Source organism: Phaseolus vulgaris, chromosome 2 (genome assembly GCF_051622355.1).
Source record: "Phaseolus vulgaris cultivar YP4 chromosome 2, ASM5162235v1, whole genome shotgun sequence".
In the NCBI taxonomy this organism is placed as follows: domain Eukaryota; kingdom Viridiplantae; phylum Streptophyta; class Magnoliopsida; order Fabales; family Fabaceae; genus Phaseolus; species Phaseolus vulgaris.
The window spans coordinates 40,322,806-40,341,814 of NC_143499.1; the positions used below are offsets into that span (position 1 = coordinate 40,322,806).

The window sequence follows — 19,009 nt, forward strand, 5'->3', positions numbered from 1 at the left end:
GAAGCCAGAAATAATGGATGTTTAAAACTGTACAAATCAAATAAAATAAAATCACTAATAAATTTGTCCTAATAAATATAGAATGGGGTGTGCACTTAATTATAATATAATTCTCCTGATTATGAAACACTCCCCTCAAGTTGCTGAATGTATATCTATCATTCCCAACTTGCAAGTAAGATTTTCAAATTGTATTGTGGGAAGTCCCTTAGTAAACATATCTGCCAATTGGAGTCTTGAAGGGATGTACTCAGTGGCTATAAGACCATCATCCAACTTCTCCTTAATAAAGTGTCGGTCTATCTTTACTTGCTTTTTTCGATCATGTTGAACTGGATTGTCAAGCTCATAGGAGCTTCATATTTTATTTTTAGGTTATCAAGTATGATCTTCATGCATAATAGTTCACACACCCCTTGAGCCATGCCTATAAATTCTACCTCTGCACTTAATCTTGCAACTACATTTTGCTTCTTGCTCCTCCATATCACCAGATTTCCACCCAAGAACAAGTAGTAGCCTGTGGTGGATCTCCTATCAACAATCGATCCTGCATAGTCAACATCAGTATATACTTTCATGGATAAGTTTTCCCTCTTTTTGAATAGCAATCCTTTTCCTGGAGAGGCTTTTAAGTACTAAATTTTATCTACTGCCTGCAAGTGTCTTTCTTTTGGATCATGCATAAATTGGCTAACCACACTAACTGCATAGGCTATGTCTGGCCTAGTGTGTGATAGATAAATGAGTTTTCCCACAAGTCTTTGATATTGTGTCTTCTCCACTTTTGGGTTTTCCTCACCATTCTCAATCCTATGATTTTGCTCTATTGACACTCCAGTGGTCTTACAACCCAACTTACCAATCTTTTTGAGAAGATCAAAGATGTATTTCCTTTGAGAAATAAAGATGTCATGTCTCAAGTAAGCAACCTTTATCCCAAGGAAGTACTTCAACTTCCTAAGTTCCTTCATCTCAAATTGAGCAGCTAGTCTCTCCCTCAAATTTTGTTTTTCAATCTCATCATCACCTGTAATAATCATATCATCTACATAGACTAAGTAGAGTGAGTTTACCATTCTGAGAATGTTTATAAACAGAGTATGGTCACCTTGGCTTTGTCGGTACCCCAAAGATACCATAGCTTGAGTAAACTTTCCAAACCAAACATGAGGTGATTGTTTAAGACCATATAGGGCCTTCTTAAGCCTGCACACCTTATTTTCTTCATTAATAGCACCATAACCAGGTGGAATCTCCATGTATACTTCTTCCTCCAAGCTTCCATGTAAGAAGACATTTTTAGCATCAAATTGATGCATCGCCCAACCAAAGTGTGCTGCCAGGGAGAGAATAATCCTGATTGTATTCATTTTTGCCACTGGAGCAAAAATCTCCTCATAATCGATACCATAGGTTTGAGTATACCCTTTTGCAACCAACCTTGCTTTTATACCGATCCAGTGTGCCATCAGTCTTATACTTAACTTTGTATATCCACCTACAACCCACTGCTTTCTTATCTTTTGGTCTCTCTACAATCTCCCAAGTCTCATTCCTTTCTAATGCACTCATTTCTTCATTCATGGCTCGAATCCAGTTCTCATCTTTTAAGGCTTCTTGTACTAATGTGGGGATTTTGAAAGAATCAATAGCTGAAAAAAAACTATGGTGCTGCATAGAAAGTTTTTCTGTAGACACAAATTGGGATATAGGATATTTGACACAAGATCTTTTTTCTTTTCTCAAGGAAATAGGTAAATCATTTAGGTTAGGTTCAAAAGCAGTATTTAAGGTGTCCTCAAGAGTCTCACATATATGACTTCTTACCTCCAGTTCAGACAATTGAAGTTGTTGTTCAACCAGGACGAGTTCTTGTTGCCTTCGCTGATATTGTTTTCCAAAATATTTGTCCTCATTATTCTTCTCTGGTAATGATGTTGGTGCATGGTCTTTGTCATCCTCCCTAAGAAAGAAATCATGCAACAAAGGAAAATGTGGCAACTCAAGATTCTCAGCTTCTTGAATACTCACCCCCTGAAGCTGAGACCTAGGAAAGAAAGACTCTGTTTCATGAAAGGTGACATCCTTGGAAACATAGACTTTATGACTTTGAGGGTGATAACATTTGTACCCCTTTTTGTTTGGGGCATAACCGATGAAGACACATTTGATGGCGCGAGGATCTAACTTACCCTGATAAGGACTATGAACATGGACAAAAGCAAGACAATCAAGTACACGATTCTGAAGACTAGTCAACCTGGGAATAGAAGGATAAAATGTGGTCATAAACTGAATAGGAGTAACACCCTCTAAAACTCGATGGGGTAATTTATTAATCAAATAAGTGGCAGCCATAACTGCTTCCCCCAGTAAGATCTAGGAACAGACGTTTGGAAAAGTAAAGATCTAGTAACCTTAAAGAGATGACGATTTTTCCTTTCAGCAATCCCATTTTGTTGAGGAGTGTCCACACAGGTTAATTCATGAACAACTCCATTTTCCTAAAGAAACTTGGAAAGGTTTTGGTTCACATTCTCTTCCATTGTCAGAACACAATCTCTTAATTGGACTTTCAAATTGTGTTTGAATCATTATGTAAAACTTTACAAATAGGTGAAAAACTTCAAACTTATCTTCATAAGGAATATCCAGGTAACCCGAGTACAATCATCAATAAATGAAACAAATCATTTTGCACCTGAGATATTAGGAATAGGTGAAGGTCCCCATACATATGAATGAATAAGATCAAAAGGTTTAGAGCTTTTATTACCATTGAGAAGAAAAGTTGTTCAATGGTGTTTAGCAAACTAACAAACATCACAATGAAAAGACTCAACAGACACTTTTGTAAATAAAATAGAAAATAAGGACTTTAGGGTACTAAATGAAGGATTACCAAGACGTCTGTATTGAAGCCATATCTAAGAGGATGACCTAGATTCACGGTCTTGCTGAAGATTAGAAGTGTGTGCTTATAATCTAGCACACTTTTTATTTTCTTCATACAGTAAATAATATAACTCGCCCTGCTCTTTAGCAATTCCAATAGTCTTCCCTGTGGCAAGATCCTGAAAAACACAATGGAAAGGAAAAAATATCACTGCACAATTTAAATCTTGGGTAACATTTTGAATAAACAAGAGGTTATTGGATAGTTTGGGAACATGAAAAAACATTTTTTAAAGGAAATGAAGGTTGAAGGTAAATGTTACCACGACCAGTAACGGGGGTATTGGAACCATTAGCAACAATATATATTGGTTACCAAATAAAGCAGTGTAGGATGAAAAATAAGAGGAATGAGATATCCTATGATCAATAGCACTAGAGTCTATAATTTATATATTTTCAGTACTAGAAGCATTAAAAGATAAGAGACTAGAACTCTTATCACTCATAACGAAGGAACAATAACTAGATGTCTTACTAAGGGAGTCCATGAGAGCTCAAAACCAACTGAGTTTTGCAAATTGACAAAATTTGATCCTATTCACAAAACAAAGTTTGTCGAATTTTTTTCCCAGTGGCGGTTTCCAACGGGCAGTGACAATTTTCGGCGATCGGCGGCGGTGGTCGACGGTGGTGACAGTAACGGTCAATGGTGCAAGGTGGTGGTCAATGGAGTAAGAGTTGACAAAAATAAGACAAAACCGATTGGGCTTTGCAAGAAAAGCTGGTGGTGATTCTGTTTGAAAAAAAATGCTGAAATTTTTTTCCGGCAGCAACAGTCAACGACGATCGGCGGTCAATGATGGTGGTAGTGATCAACGGAGGAGAAGAAAAGTTACAACAATGAAGGTTATTCGGAAAAGTATTTGCAGCAATGAAGGTTGTTCGGAAAAGTATTTGCAACAATGAATGATGCCCAAAAAAGTAATTGAAGCAATGAAGACTCCCAAAAGATTGCAGAAATAGAGTGTTCCAAATCAGAAGCTCTGATACCAAGTTAAAAAAAAATAGATGCAATGTATTTCTAATGTATTTTACCAATGTGATTACACTCTCTATTTATAGACGATTTTACAACCCAATTAAGAAAAGAAATAATAAGTAATGAAAATTATAAATAATAAATATTTAAAAATGTACAAATCAAATAAATAAAAACATTAATAAATTCGTCTTAATAAATATATAATGGAATTTGAACTATGCAACAATGGATAAAAAAGAACCTAAGAATTCTGGATAGAACAACTGTCAAGAGAGACAACAAAGCTGTCACCAAGGTGTTGGTCAAGTGGAAGCACCGGTTAATAGAAGATTCTACTTGGGAATTCTTCTATGATTTGAAGAAGAAATATCCTGATTTTAATCCTTGAAGACCACGATTTTTTGAATTGATGTAGTCGGTTAATAAATCGTGGGAGCCAGCTAGTTTAATTATGTTATGATTTCTTGTTTTGCATTGTTATAAATAACAAACCTCAGTCATTCAAAAATTCAATCAAACGCCTCTTGAAATCTTTTCTCTCAAATCAATACAATTCTTCGGATTACATTTTATTTATCATGTAAAAAAATGAAGCATTGTTTGTAGTGGATAAAAAATAAAATATGTCCATGACAAACGCATAATTCAACTACTGATTTGAAAAGTCATTGTAATAATTTTTTTTGCAGCATATTAATTATCTGTAATAATATATAATTGAGATTTTTAAATTTAGTACACAATTTTTTCTCCAAAATAACAGTTAAGTATCACTATTTACTTTAACTCTAAAACATATAACGCTCTTAAATTTAACTATTTGTTTTACACGCAACGCATAATATTAACTTTCATATAATTATTCCATTCAACTTTATTTTTCAATATTTCTTACCATAAATTAAAATATATTTTAAATATTTATAACGTTTCAATTATATTATTTTTAAAATTTTAAAAAATGCAATTTTTTAAGTTATGAATATTGTTGGCGAGTCCATTCACGCTTTACTGAATAGGAGATTAGGAAATTCAATTTTATGTGAACTAATATAAATTTTAATGATTATAAAGATTAATAAGCTTATTAGTAAAAGGTAACTCATACTGTTATATATTAAAAATCTATTATATGTAATTGAACGAAAATATAATTGAGAAAGTACATTTCAATTAAATTCGAAATTATGTCAGATATTTTTGTTACTTTTCTTTTCTCCGTTAATTATTTGAAAAGTCAAGCAAAAGTAACGAAAGTGTGTGTTCCTCACTGATCTCTCTCTATTCCGTTCAAAGCGCTTCAAAGAACGGAGAAAAAGAAAATACCAATTTCTTGAGAGACAAAAATCCGAGAGACATGTCTTCCACCTTCGACGTTTTCACCGTCGAGGACGACCACTTCGCCGCCCCCGCCGCCGCTGACACCTTCTCCGGCTACGGCGACTTCTCCACCTTTCCCGCCGACGACGTCCCCATCGACCACGTGGCGGCGGCTTCACCGGATATATTCGGCTTCAGCGATCCCGATCCAGGCTACACCCAGTCTCCCTTCGAGCAACAGCACGTTGTCGAGAATGGGAATGAAAATGGCTCCGAAAACGGCTATAGCAACGGTGTTTTTGTCTCCGACGGACCGGTGCTGCCGCCGCTGGGAGAAATGGAGCCGGAGGAAGGCTACGTCCTTCGGGAGTGGCGCCGGTAACTCTCTCTCCCTGTCTATTTTTTTTTTTTTTAGTTTTAAGAGTTCGGTTTGTTTTGTGAATTTGTCAGATCTTGTTTGAGTTCGCTTAGATCTAATCGGTTAGGATTGGGAATAGGAAGAAGCGAGTTGATGAAGTTGTTCGATCCAATTTTACTTGGAATAGTTACTTGAGTGATTGATTTGTATGATTCCGCTTAGTATAATTTTGTGCTTTGGTGGGAGTAATTGATTTGCATTCACCGGTTTTTATCTGCCATGGTCTCTTACTGGTAATGTGGATGTTGGATCTGAGTGGTTAGTGTTTTAGAGAGTAAATTTTGTCACGTGAAAATAGTAGTTGTTGGATGCTATGCAGCTTGGACTCCAGTCAGAGCTGATTCTACAGGTTGGTTGATCTGAATGGTGTGCGCATTTTCTTGCATTAATAAAATGGTGGAAGGATCGATTATCTTTGTTGAGCGGTTGAAGTGAGATGATCGTATTCCAGTTCACTACATTCAGTCTTCCATTTTCCGTTATCGTCTCTTCCCCAGGGAAGCAATTTACAAATGTCCTTATCTGATGATGATTAAACTTGGGGAGAATTGTGACAAATCCTCCCAGCATATTTCCTATTAGAATTTATTTATTTTTCTCCTTTCCCGTTGCTTCTGCTTGTGTAGTCCAGGGAGTAACAGAACCTGGTGTAAGTACATAAGATTCATCTTGTGTGAACTTTGAACTTACGTAGGTTTACATTGACACTGATTCTATCTATTTATAACTGTGGCACATTATTTTGTATTTCTAATGTTTGATTTCTCTCTTTACGTCATGCATTGAGCATCTACTGTAGGCTCAATGAAGATAAACTAATGATGTTTTGATTCATAAACTGCATAATTCAAGTTTTCCTTTAATATTAAGTAGCCTATGGTGAAATTAGGATTCTAATTTAATATGAAATATTTAATATTTACGTTAATTTTTATGTGGTGCATAACTTTACATGCAACTAAGGGAGGGGGTTCTTTTTTAAAAAATTATTTCATAAACTGCTGTCATTTCAAGTTCATATTCCTAAATACCCTGAATTTGGAGTTGGTAATTATTCAATAAAATCAGAGAACCTGATAATTGTTGGCAGTGCCATTTCTCTTTTATAAATATTGGTATCGGATGTGTTTTATTTTGTATGGTTCATCCTGGAAGATGGCAATATAATGCATAAAAAGGAATGTTTAAAATATAATTATGTTATTAATATACTCTATAAAAATGTTAAATATGACCATTAATACAAATTCCGTTTGTTTGATTTTCTGAGGAAAAATTATTCTTGAACCTATGGTAAACACAGTGTCTTGCTTGCACTTTCATCTTTTCCAATTAAGATTAAAGATCTATTGCATGTTTGCTGTAATCGATTAACAAAAGTGAATTCATTTTGCAGTCAAAATGCCATTCAGCTTGAGGAGAAGGAGAAAAGGGAAAAGGAAATGAGAATGAAGATTATTGAGGAAGCCGAGGAGTATAAGGTGGCTTTCTATGAGAAAAGGAAGCTTAATGTTGAAACCAACAGGGTTCAAAACAGAGAAAGGGAAAAGGTAATTTCTACACGCAACACATATATAGTATATTCGCAATTATCTTTATATGTTATAACTTAAGAAATAAACTTATGGAGCAGTTATACCTGGCTAATCAAGAGAAATTCCACAAAGAGGCTGACAAAAATTACTGGAAAGCTATAGGGGAGATAATTCCTCGTGAGGTTCCCAACATTGAGAAGAGAAGAGGCAAAAAGGATCAGGATAAGAAGCCATCAATCACAGTTGTCCAAGGCCCAAAGCCTGGCAAACCCACAGATCTTTCTAGGTTGAGGCAGATATTGTTGAAGCTGAAGCATACACCACCACCTCACATGATTCCCCCTCCCCCTCCCCCTGCACCTGCTAAAGACTCCAAAGATGGGAAAGATGGAAAAGAAACAGCACCTAAAACTAATGGATCTGCACCAGAAGGTACACCTGGATCACAACCAAAGGATGCCACCACCAATAACGGTACTGACGATTTACCCCAGAAAGAAGCTCCAGTACCCCCTGAGGAGCATTCTTCTACATAAGTGTCTGATTTTGCATACTATAGCCCTCACAATCTTTCTTCTGCTATCCTTATTCTCCTGGCAATTCTTTACGGATCCTTTTGTCATACTATTAGCTTCTATGGCTTTTTTGGTTTGCAATTTGTTTTCAACATTGAGGTTTTGTATCAATTGTATCCTTGATTGACTATTATATGACCTTGGAAATTCATATGTTGGGTTTAATATATCATCTAAAATAAAGAGTATTTTTTGTCTTCTATGATTATTGCTTTTTATTTTTACATTTTATTGTTTGTGTATTTGGTGTCCTGTCTCCCTATTTATATTTTAATTCTTGAGCCTAGGTATTTTTTTTATTATCTTAGTTCTTTGTGAGCTCGTAAAATTGATTTTGACCAAGATATTATAGATTAGCATTTTTCTACAAGGAATATTATTTTGTTTGACTTCTTCTATTGTCACCTGAAATAAAATGGCAAAATTCATAATTTCGTTAGTCTAAGTCTAGTTTTAGAATCGATTGGACATTTTCAAAGGTGAGCTTGAAATTGTTTATAGCTTGAATATGACAGTTTTGGCCAAAAGAAGTAATAATTTCTTAAATTAATTAAACCAAACACTAAAAAAAGGCCGGCCTTAAGTTAAAAATATAGGAAATTCGTTTTTTGAGAATAATGTTTGAATTAATTAATTATTATATACTAAAGGGTTAAAGCAAATTATGAATATTTTAATAAAAAATGGGTTTAGACTAGCTTATTTGGAAAACAAATTAATTTTTTAAACATAAAAGGTAGCTTAACAACATAAAATCAATTATTTTTCAGTATCAAGAGATACCCAAACATTGATATTTTCTTATCGTAAGTTAAAGGGCAATTACTTTGAAAAATCTATCACAAAAAAAATCATAAAACCCTTTTTCAAAAAAGAAAACTTATCCAAGCCCATCTTATAAATTAAAATACATTCTTAAAAAATAATATACAAAAAAGAGAAAATTGTAAAAAAAGAAAAAAGAAAAAAAGAAGACAATCCCTCTTTGTTCTTTCTCTCTCTACTATTTTTTAACTCTGCAATTCACAGATCACTAGTTTATGCTTCACCGTGGGGCCAACTGAGTAATACTGGAAGGGTTAGAGCTAAATTGATAGCTTGTGGATTCAAAGGATGACTTCTTTTGAGAAGATGCTCCTGAATCCTGGAAAAACCCTGGTACTGTTAGTTGCTTTTCATTCAGCCTCGTGTTCTTGGACAGCATATCCACCACTTGGGACATCATTGGCCTTCTACTTGCTGCAGCTTGTGTGCAGAAAAAAGCAACCTTCGCGTACCTAATTACCTCTTCCTCAGGGAATTCACCCATGTCTGGATCCACAAGCTCCAACAGTTTCCCTTCTTCGTACAGTTGCCAGGCCTGTTGTTGCAAAAATAAAGATCATCAAGTCCAGACCAAGTCCACATTGACAAGAATGAACACATAGGTTGCATATATATGGGAAGATGAAATATACATACCCATTCCAAGAGATATTTGTTGGACCCTCCCCAGTTTGTCCTGGCACTGCTTTTACCACTGATTATTTCAAGAATAAGAACCCCAAAACTATATACGTCAGCCTTAAGGGTTAACTGGCCACCCATTGCATATTCTGGTGCTAAGTAACCACTGCATTTTCAAACCAAAGCAGAACATTAGTGAGATCCACTGTCCAAGTATACATTGAACAATTTTGAAAATGCAACTAACTATCTACTTGGTTCTTTGGGAAACTGTAGAACATTAAATATAAACATAAAAATTGATGTAGAGCATATGTTGAGGAACCAGTGAGCTGTAATGCTCGGGTCCAGTGCAACTGAATTCAACTGACTTACGAACATTCTATAACAAAACATGGTACCTAGTACGTTCAGAAAACATTAATTCAGATATCCTGATTGACCCTGAAGTTTTATCACTAACATTGCTAGTTCGGCTGTCATAACCAGATGGTGATTGGTGAAGGATCACCAAATATGAAGAGTTTTTTCACCTTCTAATATTTTACTAGATAGTAGCAACAAAAAAAACCATAAAAATTTTAACCATGAATCTGAGGTATAACTTACGTTGTTCCAGCAATCCTTGTGCTAATGTGAGTAATGTCATCTGGAAATAATTTAGCCAACCCGAAATCTCCTATTTTTGGATTGAAATGTCTGTCAAGTAGTATGTTGCTTGCCTTGATGTCTCTATGCACAATGTGTGGCACAAGTTCTTCGTGAAGAAATGCAAGACCTCTAGCAGTACCCATGCAAATACCAGATCTTTTTCTCCAGTCTAATATGATATTTGAACCTCTAGCACCTACAAAATGTTGAATAAAAGAAAAAAAAAAGTTATTGTTTCATCCTATCATCTGCATATGGATCTTGGTTAGTGATTCCATAATTCACAGCAAAACATTTGGAAATTTACCAAGTAATGCACGATCAAGGCTGTTATTTTGCACATATTCATAAACTAATATGCGATTGGTTTCTTGAACGCAGCAACCAACCAATTCAACAAGGTTTGGATGCTTAACATTTGATATAGTTTTAATTTCAGATATAAATTCACGAACTCCCTGCTTTGACCCAGCTGAAAGCGTTTTCACTGCTACCTGTCTTCCATCTTTTAAGGTTCCCTGGCAAATTTCAACACAGCTATTTAGTACGGACTTAGCAATCAAGAGGAGGATAAAATAACAAAAATGTGACGTTATTTCTTGGTACCTTAGCTTAACTAAGCTAAAGCAGTAAAGAACCCTCATAAATTCTAAATTTGTCTTTCTGTGAGAAAGGAGGTTTTAATAAGGCCTCCGGCGAGGGAAAAGGTAAGCTGAATAAGAGGCATCTCTTTTGTACCCATTTCTATACATCCTTCAGTTTTATGATTTTAGAAAATATAAAAGAGTGATTTTAGCACAAAATAGAAGCATTGTTTGTACCCACATAAGAAAGCCTCTCTCACTTTCTCAGAGAAAATTGACAGTGCTCAAATCTTATAACTAATAGTCCAAGCATGAAAGCAAGATTCTATGATGTCAATAAAGGGGTACAAGAAATAAATATTTCAACCAGAAATGATGGGCATGGCACCTTTTTATATTGTGGGTCATTGAATGCCAAAATCAAATTTATGCGAAGTTTATGTTTATGTATAAGAATAACCAACTGAGCAATATGAAGGAAATCAATATCTGTATGTATCATGTAAGCAAGCATATGGAGAGTGGAATGATTGTCAAAACCAATATTGCTATACAGAGAGAATAAAAGAACAAGAAATTGACAAGGTAACAGAATCAGAGAACTTCCAAGAGAGAAATTAGAATTCCATCGCCCTTCTGTTGATAATCAACCCTGCTAAATACTAGTGCCTCACCGCATACATAGTCTCTCAGGCATGGGTTGGTTATTTTGATCCTCTCACTCATTCTCCTTCCCAAATCACGTGCATCAGCTGCCACCTATTGAGTTACATCATGTGCTTCCTCCACTTGCAATCCCTCATTTTCCTTTATTATCCTTTAACTAGCAGTAACCATTCCATTTCCATTTGTTACAATTTATCCCTTATAATTTTATAAACAAACTAGCCTATCACTTCATAAGAATTGTAATGCAATGTGTACCCTAGTAAGTGGAGCATGTCAAGTGAGAGGAGCAAACAATTCCCATTGGCTCATGTGTGTAAGTTCAAGAATAGAACAACAAGTCACATGAATAGCAATGCATATCTAGATCATGTAAATGGGGTTTTGAACGTCATGATGGTTTTACTGCCACAAGAACAGTGTAGTAGTGTCTTCCTTTGGATAATACAGATACCTAGTTGGCCTAAGATTGGCACTGGTATAACAAAAGAAATCTTAATTCAACATTACAGAAAGATATAAGTTAAAAGAGAAAATTAAAAATAGCCCTCTTGTAGCACAGAAACCTCTGAAATAATCTTTTTTGGTATTGTTACAACTGATCAACAGGCATATTAATTCCATATTTTTACAACTTATAATAGAGTCTGTGACCTAAATACCTGGTAAACAGTTCCAAAACCTCCTCGTCCTAGCTTTTTGCTTGGATGATAGTTATCAGTGGCCAGTCTCAGGTCTTTATCAGAAAAATTCTTAACATTATCAAGTGGAAAGCCTGTGAAACAAAAGATTTGTATATCACAATCAAAAAAATAGAAAAAATATGAAAAATAGTGATAAATAGGAAAAACAAAAAAATTATACTTATAAAAGTATCCCTAAATATATATAGCAGAACGCTTTTAAACATCATTATTGTACCTCATAAAAAAACACCCAAAAACTAGTAAAAATCCCCAATTATGTGTGTTCCAACTTCTTAGATTATTTTTTACCTATGTATGAACTAAATGAACACATTTATCTTTTGAAGTCTACAACTTAATGAACTGTTGCTCTTGTCAGACCTGCCTATGATAGTGACCAAAATGCAACTATGCAAGATGGCTTGATTAATAATACTCAAGTCGAACCATTATTCAATGCATCACTGTTCTATACATTAGCGATCAGGGAAAATTGACAGTCAGAAAGTGCAGGCTCATTGGTAAAGCTAAAGCCAATAAAAGGAACAAGAAACATGCAATCAATAGTGTCTAGTCTACCATTGTTGAAAGGCTGCAGAATATCAGAACAAGTAATCAACAACCACCCTCACCATCAATCTCGTTATGAGTATGAGAAGGGCTCCTTTTCTTCTTGAGAGTTGAGGCTCCAAAGCAGCCACAACTCATAATGATCCTGGGATGCGACTGCTACACTCTGCACTATTTACCATATTTCAACATAAGTGAAAAGTGCAATTTATACACTTTAATTGCAAACACTATAGATATAGCAATGCAAAGGCACGGAACTCAAGCACACGCTTTAACAAGCTAGAATAAACAACACGCTCCACTGAAATGATTCACGACTTTGTCCAACAACTTGACACGGATTGCTGAACTTGGTAAATATAACGAAAAGAAATATTAAAATTCTCACAAACCGAACCCAATTACATGGACTCAATAACAGAAATTTCAATAAAAGTCAATTGTTTAAAATTTTCATATCAATTGTTCCATTCTTATATTTCTTTTCTGCTGAATCGGTGATCAAACTTAGATCCTTCAGAAGACTTTGTACAGACAAAAAACACCAAACTAAACTGAAGGACAATTACAAGTTTTCAAAATTTTCCAATTTCACCAACCCAAAAAACGAAAAACAGAAGAGAGAAGAATCAACTCCCAAAACAAAACCCCATTTCCAGATCAGCTCATAATCGCAATCCGATTTGAGCATTCAGCTTATCATCCAGAAAGACTACACCTTTAACGTGTGAAAGTGAGGAACCCCATTTGGGACAAGAACCCCTTCTGGGAAACAAGGGAGAAAAGTAAACGAAAAACTATGATCACCTTTAGGAGCCCAAAGAAAATGCTAAAGTCTAATGAGAGTTAGGTGGTTAAATAGGAATGAGTTGAAAATTGAAGAGAGAGGGGAAAGAATGGTATTAAAAAGAAGTGGTTTATGTTGTGTGCTTGGTCTTTGCGGCGATAACGAGTAATGCGTTGTTGTGTTGTATTCTCACTTGGTTTTGGTCCAACTCTTTGCCACAGGAATGACCGTTTCTTCTTTAGGCTCCACCTCCCTCAGGCTGCTAAAGACTATCTCCAACCAACACCAATCACTCTTTCCATCCAAATCCATGTCTAACTCAATGCATTCATTCTACTGTTTTTTAAGGATGTCTCAATTGTGAACCTTTATGTTGGTTAAAATTTGATAAATTCAATGATTTAATTAAGGTTTTGAAATCAATTTTATTTCTATACTTTTTTTTCATTACTCTTTTCCTAGTGTTCATTTCTTCATATTTCAGCACTTTTTTTGTTTTAAATTATAGAAGAAAAGTTATGTCTCGTTACAAAAAGTCAAGTTTTCCTATTGAATGGTGTTTATAGTTATACAAACTTTATCATTTAGTTTCTAGTTTAAAACTTATTCATTGCCTTGGTACTATTTTATTCTCTTTTAATCATTCTGGTTAAGATTATTACGATTAAAAATTAAAAATAATATATATAAAGACAAAAAGTTATTATTTTATTAAAGTGGGTTGTTAAATAAGTATACTTTATTTGGAGGGTGTGAAACTATATTTAAAAAACAGAAGAACTAAGAAGGTCAATCTTTTTCAACTATGACTAATTAAGTGAGAATGAAACAAGATTTTTATATAAATTAAAAATAAGGTTTGGGATAAGTTAATTTGGAAAGGTTTGTATAAATTAAATCATATATAAATTAATTTAATGATTGAGAAAAAAAAATTATTGTTAACCTATAAAGAAAATTATTAACGCGTCTTAACTTTAAAGATAATTATAAAGACTTAAAACTTGTTATATGTCAAACATACAAAACCTTATCTTAGTTACTTGACCAAACTCTGTCAACTCTTTGGAATTGTTTGAGTGGTTATAGGATTTCACATTTCTTACTATTTACTGTTTTTTTAACAAGGTAATGATTAATGAGATCTTCTAAGTTAGTTACGTAAATAAAGATTAAACTTTCTTAACAAACTAACTCTTAAACATTTTGTTATAAAACAATATTAACTTTTGCCGAAAAAAATAAAACATTATTAACTAAAAGTAAGAAGAATTAATACTTCATAAATAAATAAAAATATTCAACAACTTTATTGATATAGTATAAAAAATTAATTGTATTATATTATAAGATTCTAAGTATAATGAGTGTGTCTCAATAGAGTGTTTATTGCGTACTTATAGAATTTGTGTGTTTTTCTATGTAAGACTACAAAATATTTAAAAGAGCTACTACATAGTAAGTAAATGGTATAGTCTAACTGAATTGAACACTAATGCAAAAAAAATAAAAATTAGACACATTTTTAGTAGATGATTTTTTTTTTCATTAGACGAATGTGATTTAGAATCAATAAATCACAATTTTCCATTTTGACTTCAAATGATGAAAAAAATCATATAATCTTTATTTATCCTCAAATGGAAAATTAATCATTTTTAAGCAATGTTTGAATATCGTTCTTGTTAAAAATTTAGTAAATGATTTTTTTTTTTTTTCTGAAACTATCTTCAAAACTGTGATTTCACTAGACTTAACAATGTCTTTAACAAAGTGAAATCTAACATCAATGTGTTTGGTTCTCTCATCGAATATTTGATGATAAACTTAATGTATGACATCGCAAAAACTAGTCACAGTCTTGTACAATACCTAATTCTTTTATCATCTTCTTCGATTGCAGTTCACCCCTTATGTGAGCACGATATACTCAACTTGAGTAATAAATAAATTCACCATTGATTTCAAACTATTTTCCCAACAAACTATAGTTTCAAATGGTGTGAAAACATACCTAAAATTGACTTTCTAGTGTCAATATTCTTTGTATAATCTGCATCCACAAACCCTTATAGAGCTTCTTTGTTATAGGTAGACTCTTTATACACCTGTCCACATGACAATATTGTTTTGTTTAAATATCTTAATGTCCACTTCAAAATCTCCTAATGAGCACGTCGAGGGTTCCACATAAATCTGCTAACCATACTAACAACATGTGCTAGATTCGGTCCACTAGACACCATCTTGTACATGATGCTCTTTATTCCATTAGAATATGAAATAGGATTTATATCCTTCATTTCTTCCTCAAAACTAGAACTTTAGGTAGTCGATAACTTTGTGTGATGATCTAAATATGTACTCATTGGTTTAGATTCATATATCATAAACTTCTCAACAACCTTTTTCAAATATCCTTGTTAAGATAAACATAACACTACACCCCAACTATCTGGTTCCTTTGTATATTCATCTCAAGTATTCACCTCGTGAGACCAATATCTTTCATCTCAAACTTTTATATATATATATATATATATATATATATATATATATATATATATATTCTCAAACAAGTTGGGACTGAAAGAACTATTACCTTCATTTTCCGTGCCTCTTCTCTTCACTTTACTTCCTCCTTCTCTTCTTTCATTGTCCTCCTCCTTTTTCTCGTAAACTCAAAGTCTAGATGGTACCTGCAAAGGACACTCCGACACTCAAGTGAGACCGTGATGATGACGTACCTTTTTTCGAGATCTGTGATTACTTATATGATTATCATAGATCCTTTGTTATTGGGTCGGATCAAGATTTTTTATCATAATTAAAAGTGTATTACCTGATGCTTAATCATTGTTTGATTTCGATAACCTTCTATTAGTTAATGAAAATGGCTATTCTTATTACATGCTGAGACCTTCATTTATCATTCAAACTCGACTGGTATATATATATATATATATATATATATATATATATATATATATATATATATATATATATATATATATATATATATATATATATACTACGATAATTTATTCTATATTTTACATTCATTCAACCATTAATTTATTAAATTTCATAATTCAAATGAGCTCATAATAATGGATATACGATGTAGTTGAGATTTTATATTATTTTGAAGTGAACAAATTAAACTATTAAATTTGGATAAAATCAATAGTTGAGATTCCGTGTAAGTCTTAGATAGATTCTAACAAATATTAAATTTAATATTTTGAATGAAAGTGATGTCACCATAAATATGCATGAGTCAGAAAGTCATGGTTGCACAAATTCTAGAAGCTTCAATTCCTTCAAAGTTCTCCAACATTTAAGTTATCCCTATAAATAAGGAATCTTAAAATCTATAGAAATTCATTTCTCGACAAATTTGACTACCTATATTTTATTACTTCATACTATTCAACGTGAATTAATTAACATACACTTTTTAAGTTTAATCAAATATCTCGAATTTAAATGTCATTTTGCACCAAATACTTTCTAAAAATACCTTTATTTTCGATGGTACTTTTATCTAACTTCAATATTTTATATACAACAGATAACATAAATATGAGTTTTGACTAAATTCATCAAGTAAAAATAGATATTAATCATTCAATATTAATCATTCAATATATATACACATTTTATTTATATATCTTAACTTTTAATAATCTTTATACTTCTTTTAATATCAAATATTTTCTTCAACTATTTATAATTTATACCTCAATAATCTTTTTAAGAATCAAGAACTCGAAAATTTAATTTAAGGATACTTGTTTGTAATTAGTTAGAATTACCCAAGTTTGACTTTCTATCAAGTTTGGCACTCTATTAAGTTTGACCTTCCATTGACCTACTAAATGTAAGAAAACTTGTGTACATTGAACTACAATTCTTTAAGTCTTAAGTCATTTTACCTACAAGTTCGTCAATCTTAAACTTTACAAAGTTTGATACATATAAAATCAACATTGAGACTATTCAAATAATTTTGTTCATAATCACTTGAAGAAGAACAAATTATATAAACTAACTTTATGTACTATAAGTTTTCTTAATAACTTTTCCTAGTATAAATTATTTAAAATTTTAAATTGTATGTAAATTAATCTTAACTTACAAAATAAGTTTTTTTTTTCTTAGTTTTGTTTTCTAGAAGTATTTATCAAAAAAATTGTCTAGAGAAACTCATTTTTCAATCATATTCTAATCACGGGAATATCTTCACTAAAATTCAACTTACATATTTCATAATTTAAAACAATGTATAAAGATTAAAAATATTAAGAAATATATTTATTATTTGAAAATATTTTTAGCTTATGAGTAATATTAAAAAATATTTGACGTACAATTAATAATAATAAATTAAACAAATGTAATTTTTACTAAATAATATAGTTGACAACTTCTAAATTTAGCTTCTTTCCACCACATTTTTTCTATAAAAAAAAAAGTTTAACTAAATATCATACTTAAGAAATTTAAGTCTTAAATTCACTTGTGTTAAAATACCATATTGGCATTTAAGGGTTTGTCAAATATTAAAAGACAATTATTAAAATGTTAAATATTTTATTCAAAATAAAAATAATAATAAGGCTTAATTTTACATTTAATTACTAAATTATCATAACTTTTGAATTTTATCATCTAAATTTTATAAATGCCTTTTCATTATATTTTTTAAATTTTTTTGAATAAATTTCCTATTTATTAAATACTTAACAACGTGTTAAAGTGTTACGAAAAAAAAAATAAAAAAATAAAACTACTTTGTTTTATAATATTTTATTTTGCTAAGAAACGTTTTTTTGGTATCATTTCGTTTTTATTTTTATTTTCAACATTCATTAAATATTTAACAAATTAGTAGAATCTTAAAAAAATGGAAAATGTGTAATTAAATCTAGTAATAATAACACAAATTTTATAATTTAAATTAATTAAACTTTTTCTTAAATATGTCTCTTAAAATAAATTATTAAAAATAAAAATAAACGTATTATATATCACAACTTATTTGAAAATGTAAAAATCATGAATATTATTATTATTATATTCTAACTATTTTTATATATTTTGATAAGAAAATAGTTGTATATATTAATTGAGAATATATTCAATTATATTACATTGAATTAGTTTTATTTTAATTCGCAGACTTAATCTCGGTTTTTTATCATGATGGGTTTTTTTTTTTTTACTAAAATGGGGTCCGTTTAAAAAAAATTACAAATTTAGGCAAGTCGTGCCGTGGCACGACTTCATATGCAGAAGTCGTCCCAATTAGGCACGACTTTTGCCATGTCATACTAAAGTCGTGCCAACTTGGCACAACTTCTGCTCTGTCATATTGAAGTCGTGACAACTTGACATGACTTCTGCCACGTCATAATTTTTTTTTTTAATTTTATTGTTTATATATTGGGTAGTAAGTTATGTAATGTTAAAAATTAATTTGATACATAATTTTCTAAGAGTGTTAGTTTTAAGGAACAAAAAATTAGATAATTGTGTATGGATCATGTTTGAATTGAATGAATAAATACATAGATAAAGAAAATAAATGTTATAAGAGTGTTATGAATGAATAAATACATAGATAAAGAAAATGAGGAAATTAATAATCAAACTTGAATTGAATTTTATTATTAATCTTGTCACGTGGCAGAAGTCGTGCCAAGTTGACACGACTTCTGTATGATGGGGCAGAAGTCGTGCCAAGTTGGCACGACTTTAGTATGACGGGGCAGAAGTCGTGCTAAGTTGGCACAACTTTAGTATGACATGGCAGAAGTCGT

General features: G+C 32.1%; 2 protein-coding genes across 8 annotated transcripts; one reads left to right on the top strand and one right to left on the bottom strand.

Moving 5' to 3' along the window:
• The first annotated feature begins 5,130 nt into the window (after positions 1 to 5,130).
• Positions 5,131 to 7,993, top strand: LOC137812021 (clathrin light chain 1). The gene is made up of 3 exons (XM_068613890.2): positions 5,131 to 5,641; positions 7,078 to 7,231; positions 7,315 to 7,993. Exons 1-3 carry the CDS (start codon positions 5,301 to 5,303, stop codon positions 7,750 to 7,752), a joined length of 933 nt encoding a protein of 310 aa, XP_068469991.1. The 5' UTR covers positions 5,131 to 5,300; the 3' UTR covers positions 7,753 to 7,993.
• Positions 7,994 to 8,653: 660 nt separating this feature from the next.
• On the bottom strand, positions 8,654 to 13,546 carry LOC137812023 (cold-responsive protein kinase 1). 7 transcript variants are annotated; one of them, XR_016518746.1, is made up of 7 exons: positions 13,205 to 13,500; positions 12,457 to 12,560; positions 11,801 to 11,913; positions 10,196 to 10,406; positions 9,960 to 10,084; positions 9,253 to 9,403; positions 8,654 to 9,151 (listed from the first exon to the last, which is right to left on the bottom strand). XR_016518746.1 is itself a non-coding variant. In XM_068613894.1 (7 exons), exons 2-7 carry the CDS (start codon positions 12,530 to 12,532, stop codon positions 8,837 to 8,839), a joined length of 1,104 nt encoding a protein of 367 aa, XP_068469995.1. In that variant the 5' UTR covers positions 12,533 to 12,565; positions 13,205 to 13,546; the 3' UTR covers positions 8,654 to 8,836. The 7 variants fall into 7 exon arrangements, 5 of the variants coding, with proteins under 5 accessions (XP_068469995.1, XP_068469996.1, XP_068469994.1 ...); XR_016518747.1 differs by having other exon boundaries at positions 12,457 to 12,565; positions 13,205 to 13,417; XM_068613894.1 differs by having other exon boundaries at positions 9,847 to 10,084; positions 12,457 to 12,565; positions 13,205 to 13,546.
• Between the last annotated feature and the right edge of the window lie 5,463 nt (positions 13,547 to 19,009).

Bases quoted from the DNA above. Each gene is read 5' to 3' on its own strand.
- LOC137812021 (XM_068613890.2), top strand. From the start codon at position 5,301: ATGTCTTCCACCTTCGACGTTTTCACCGTCGAGGACGACCACTTCGCC. The intron at 5,642-7,077 runs GTAACTCTCTCT...TTCATTTTGCAG, and splicing joins GTCCTTCGGGAGTGGCGCCG to TCAAAATGCCATTCAGCTTG. The intron at 7,232-7,314 runs GTAATTTCTACA...CTTATGGAGCAG, and splicing joins AAAACAGAGAAAGGGAAAAG to TTATACCTGGCTAATCAAGA.
- LOC137812023 (XM_068613894.1), bottom strand. From the start codon at position 12,532: ATGAGTTGTGGCTGCTTTGGAGCCTCAACTCTCAAGAAGAAAAGGAGC. The intron at 10,085-10,195 runs GTAAATTTCCAA...AACATTTTGTAG, and splicing joins CCTTGATCGTGCATTACTTG to GTGCTAGAGGTTCAAATATC. The intron at 9,404-9,846 runs GTAAGTTATACC...TTGAAAATGCAG, and splicing joins ACAAGGATTGCTGGAACAAC to TGGTTACTTAGCACCAGAAT.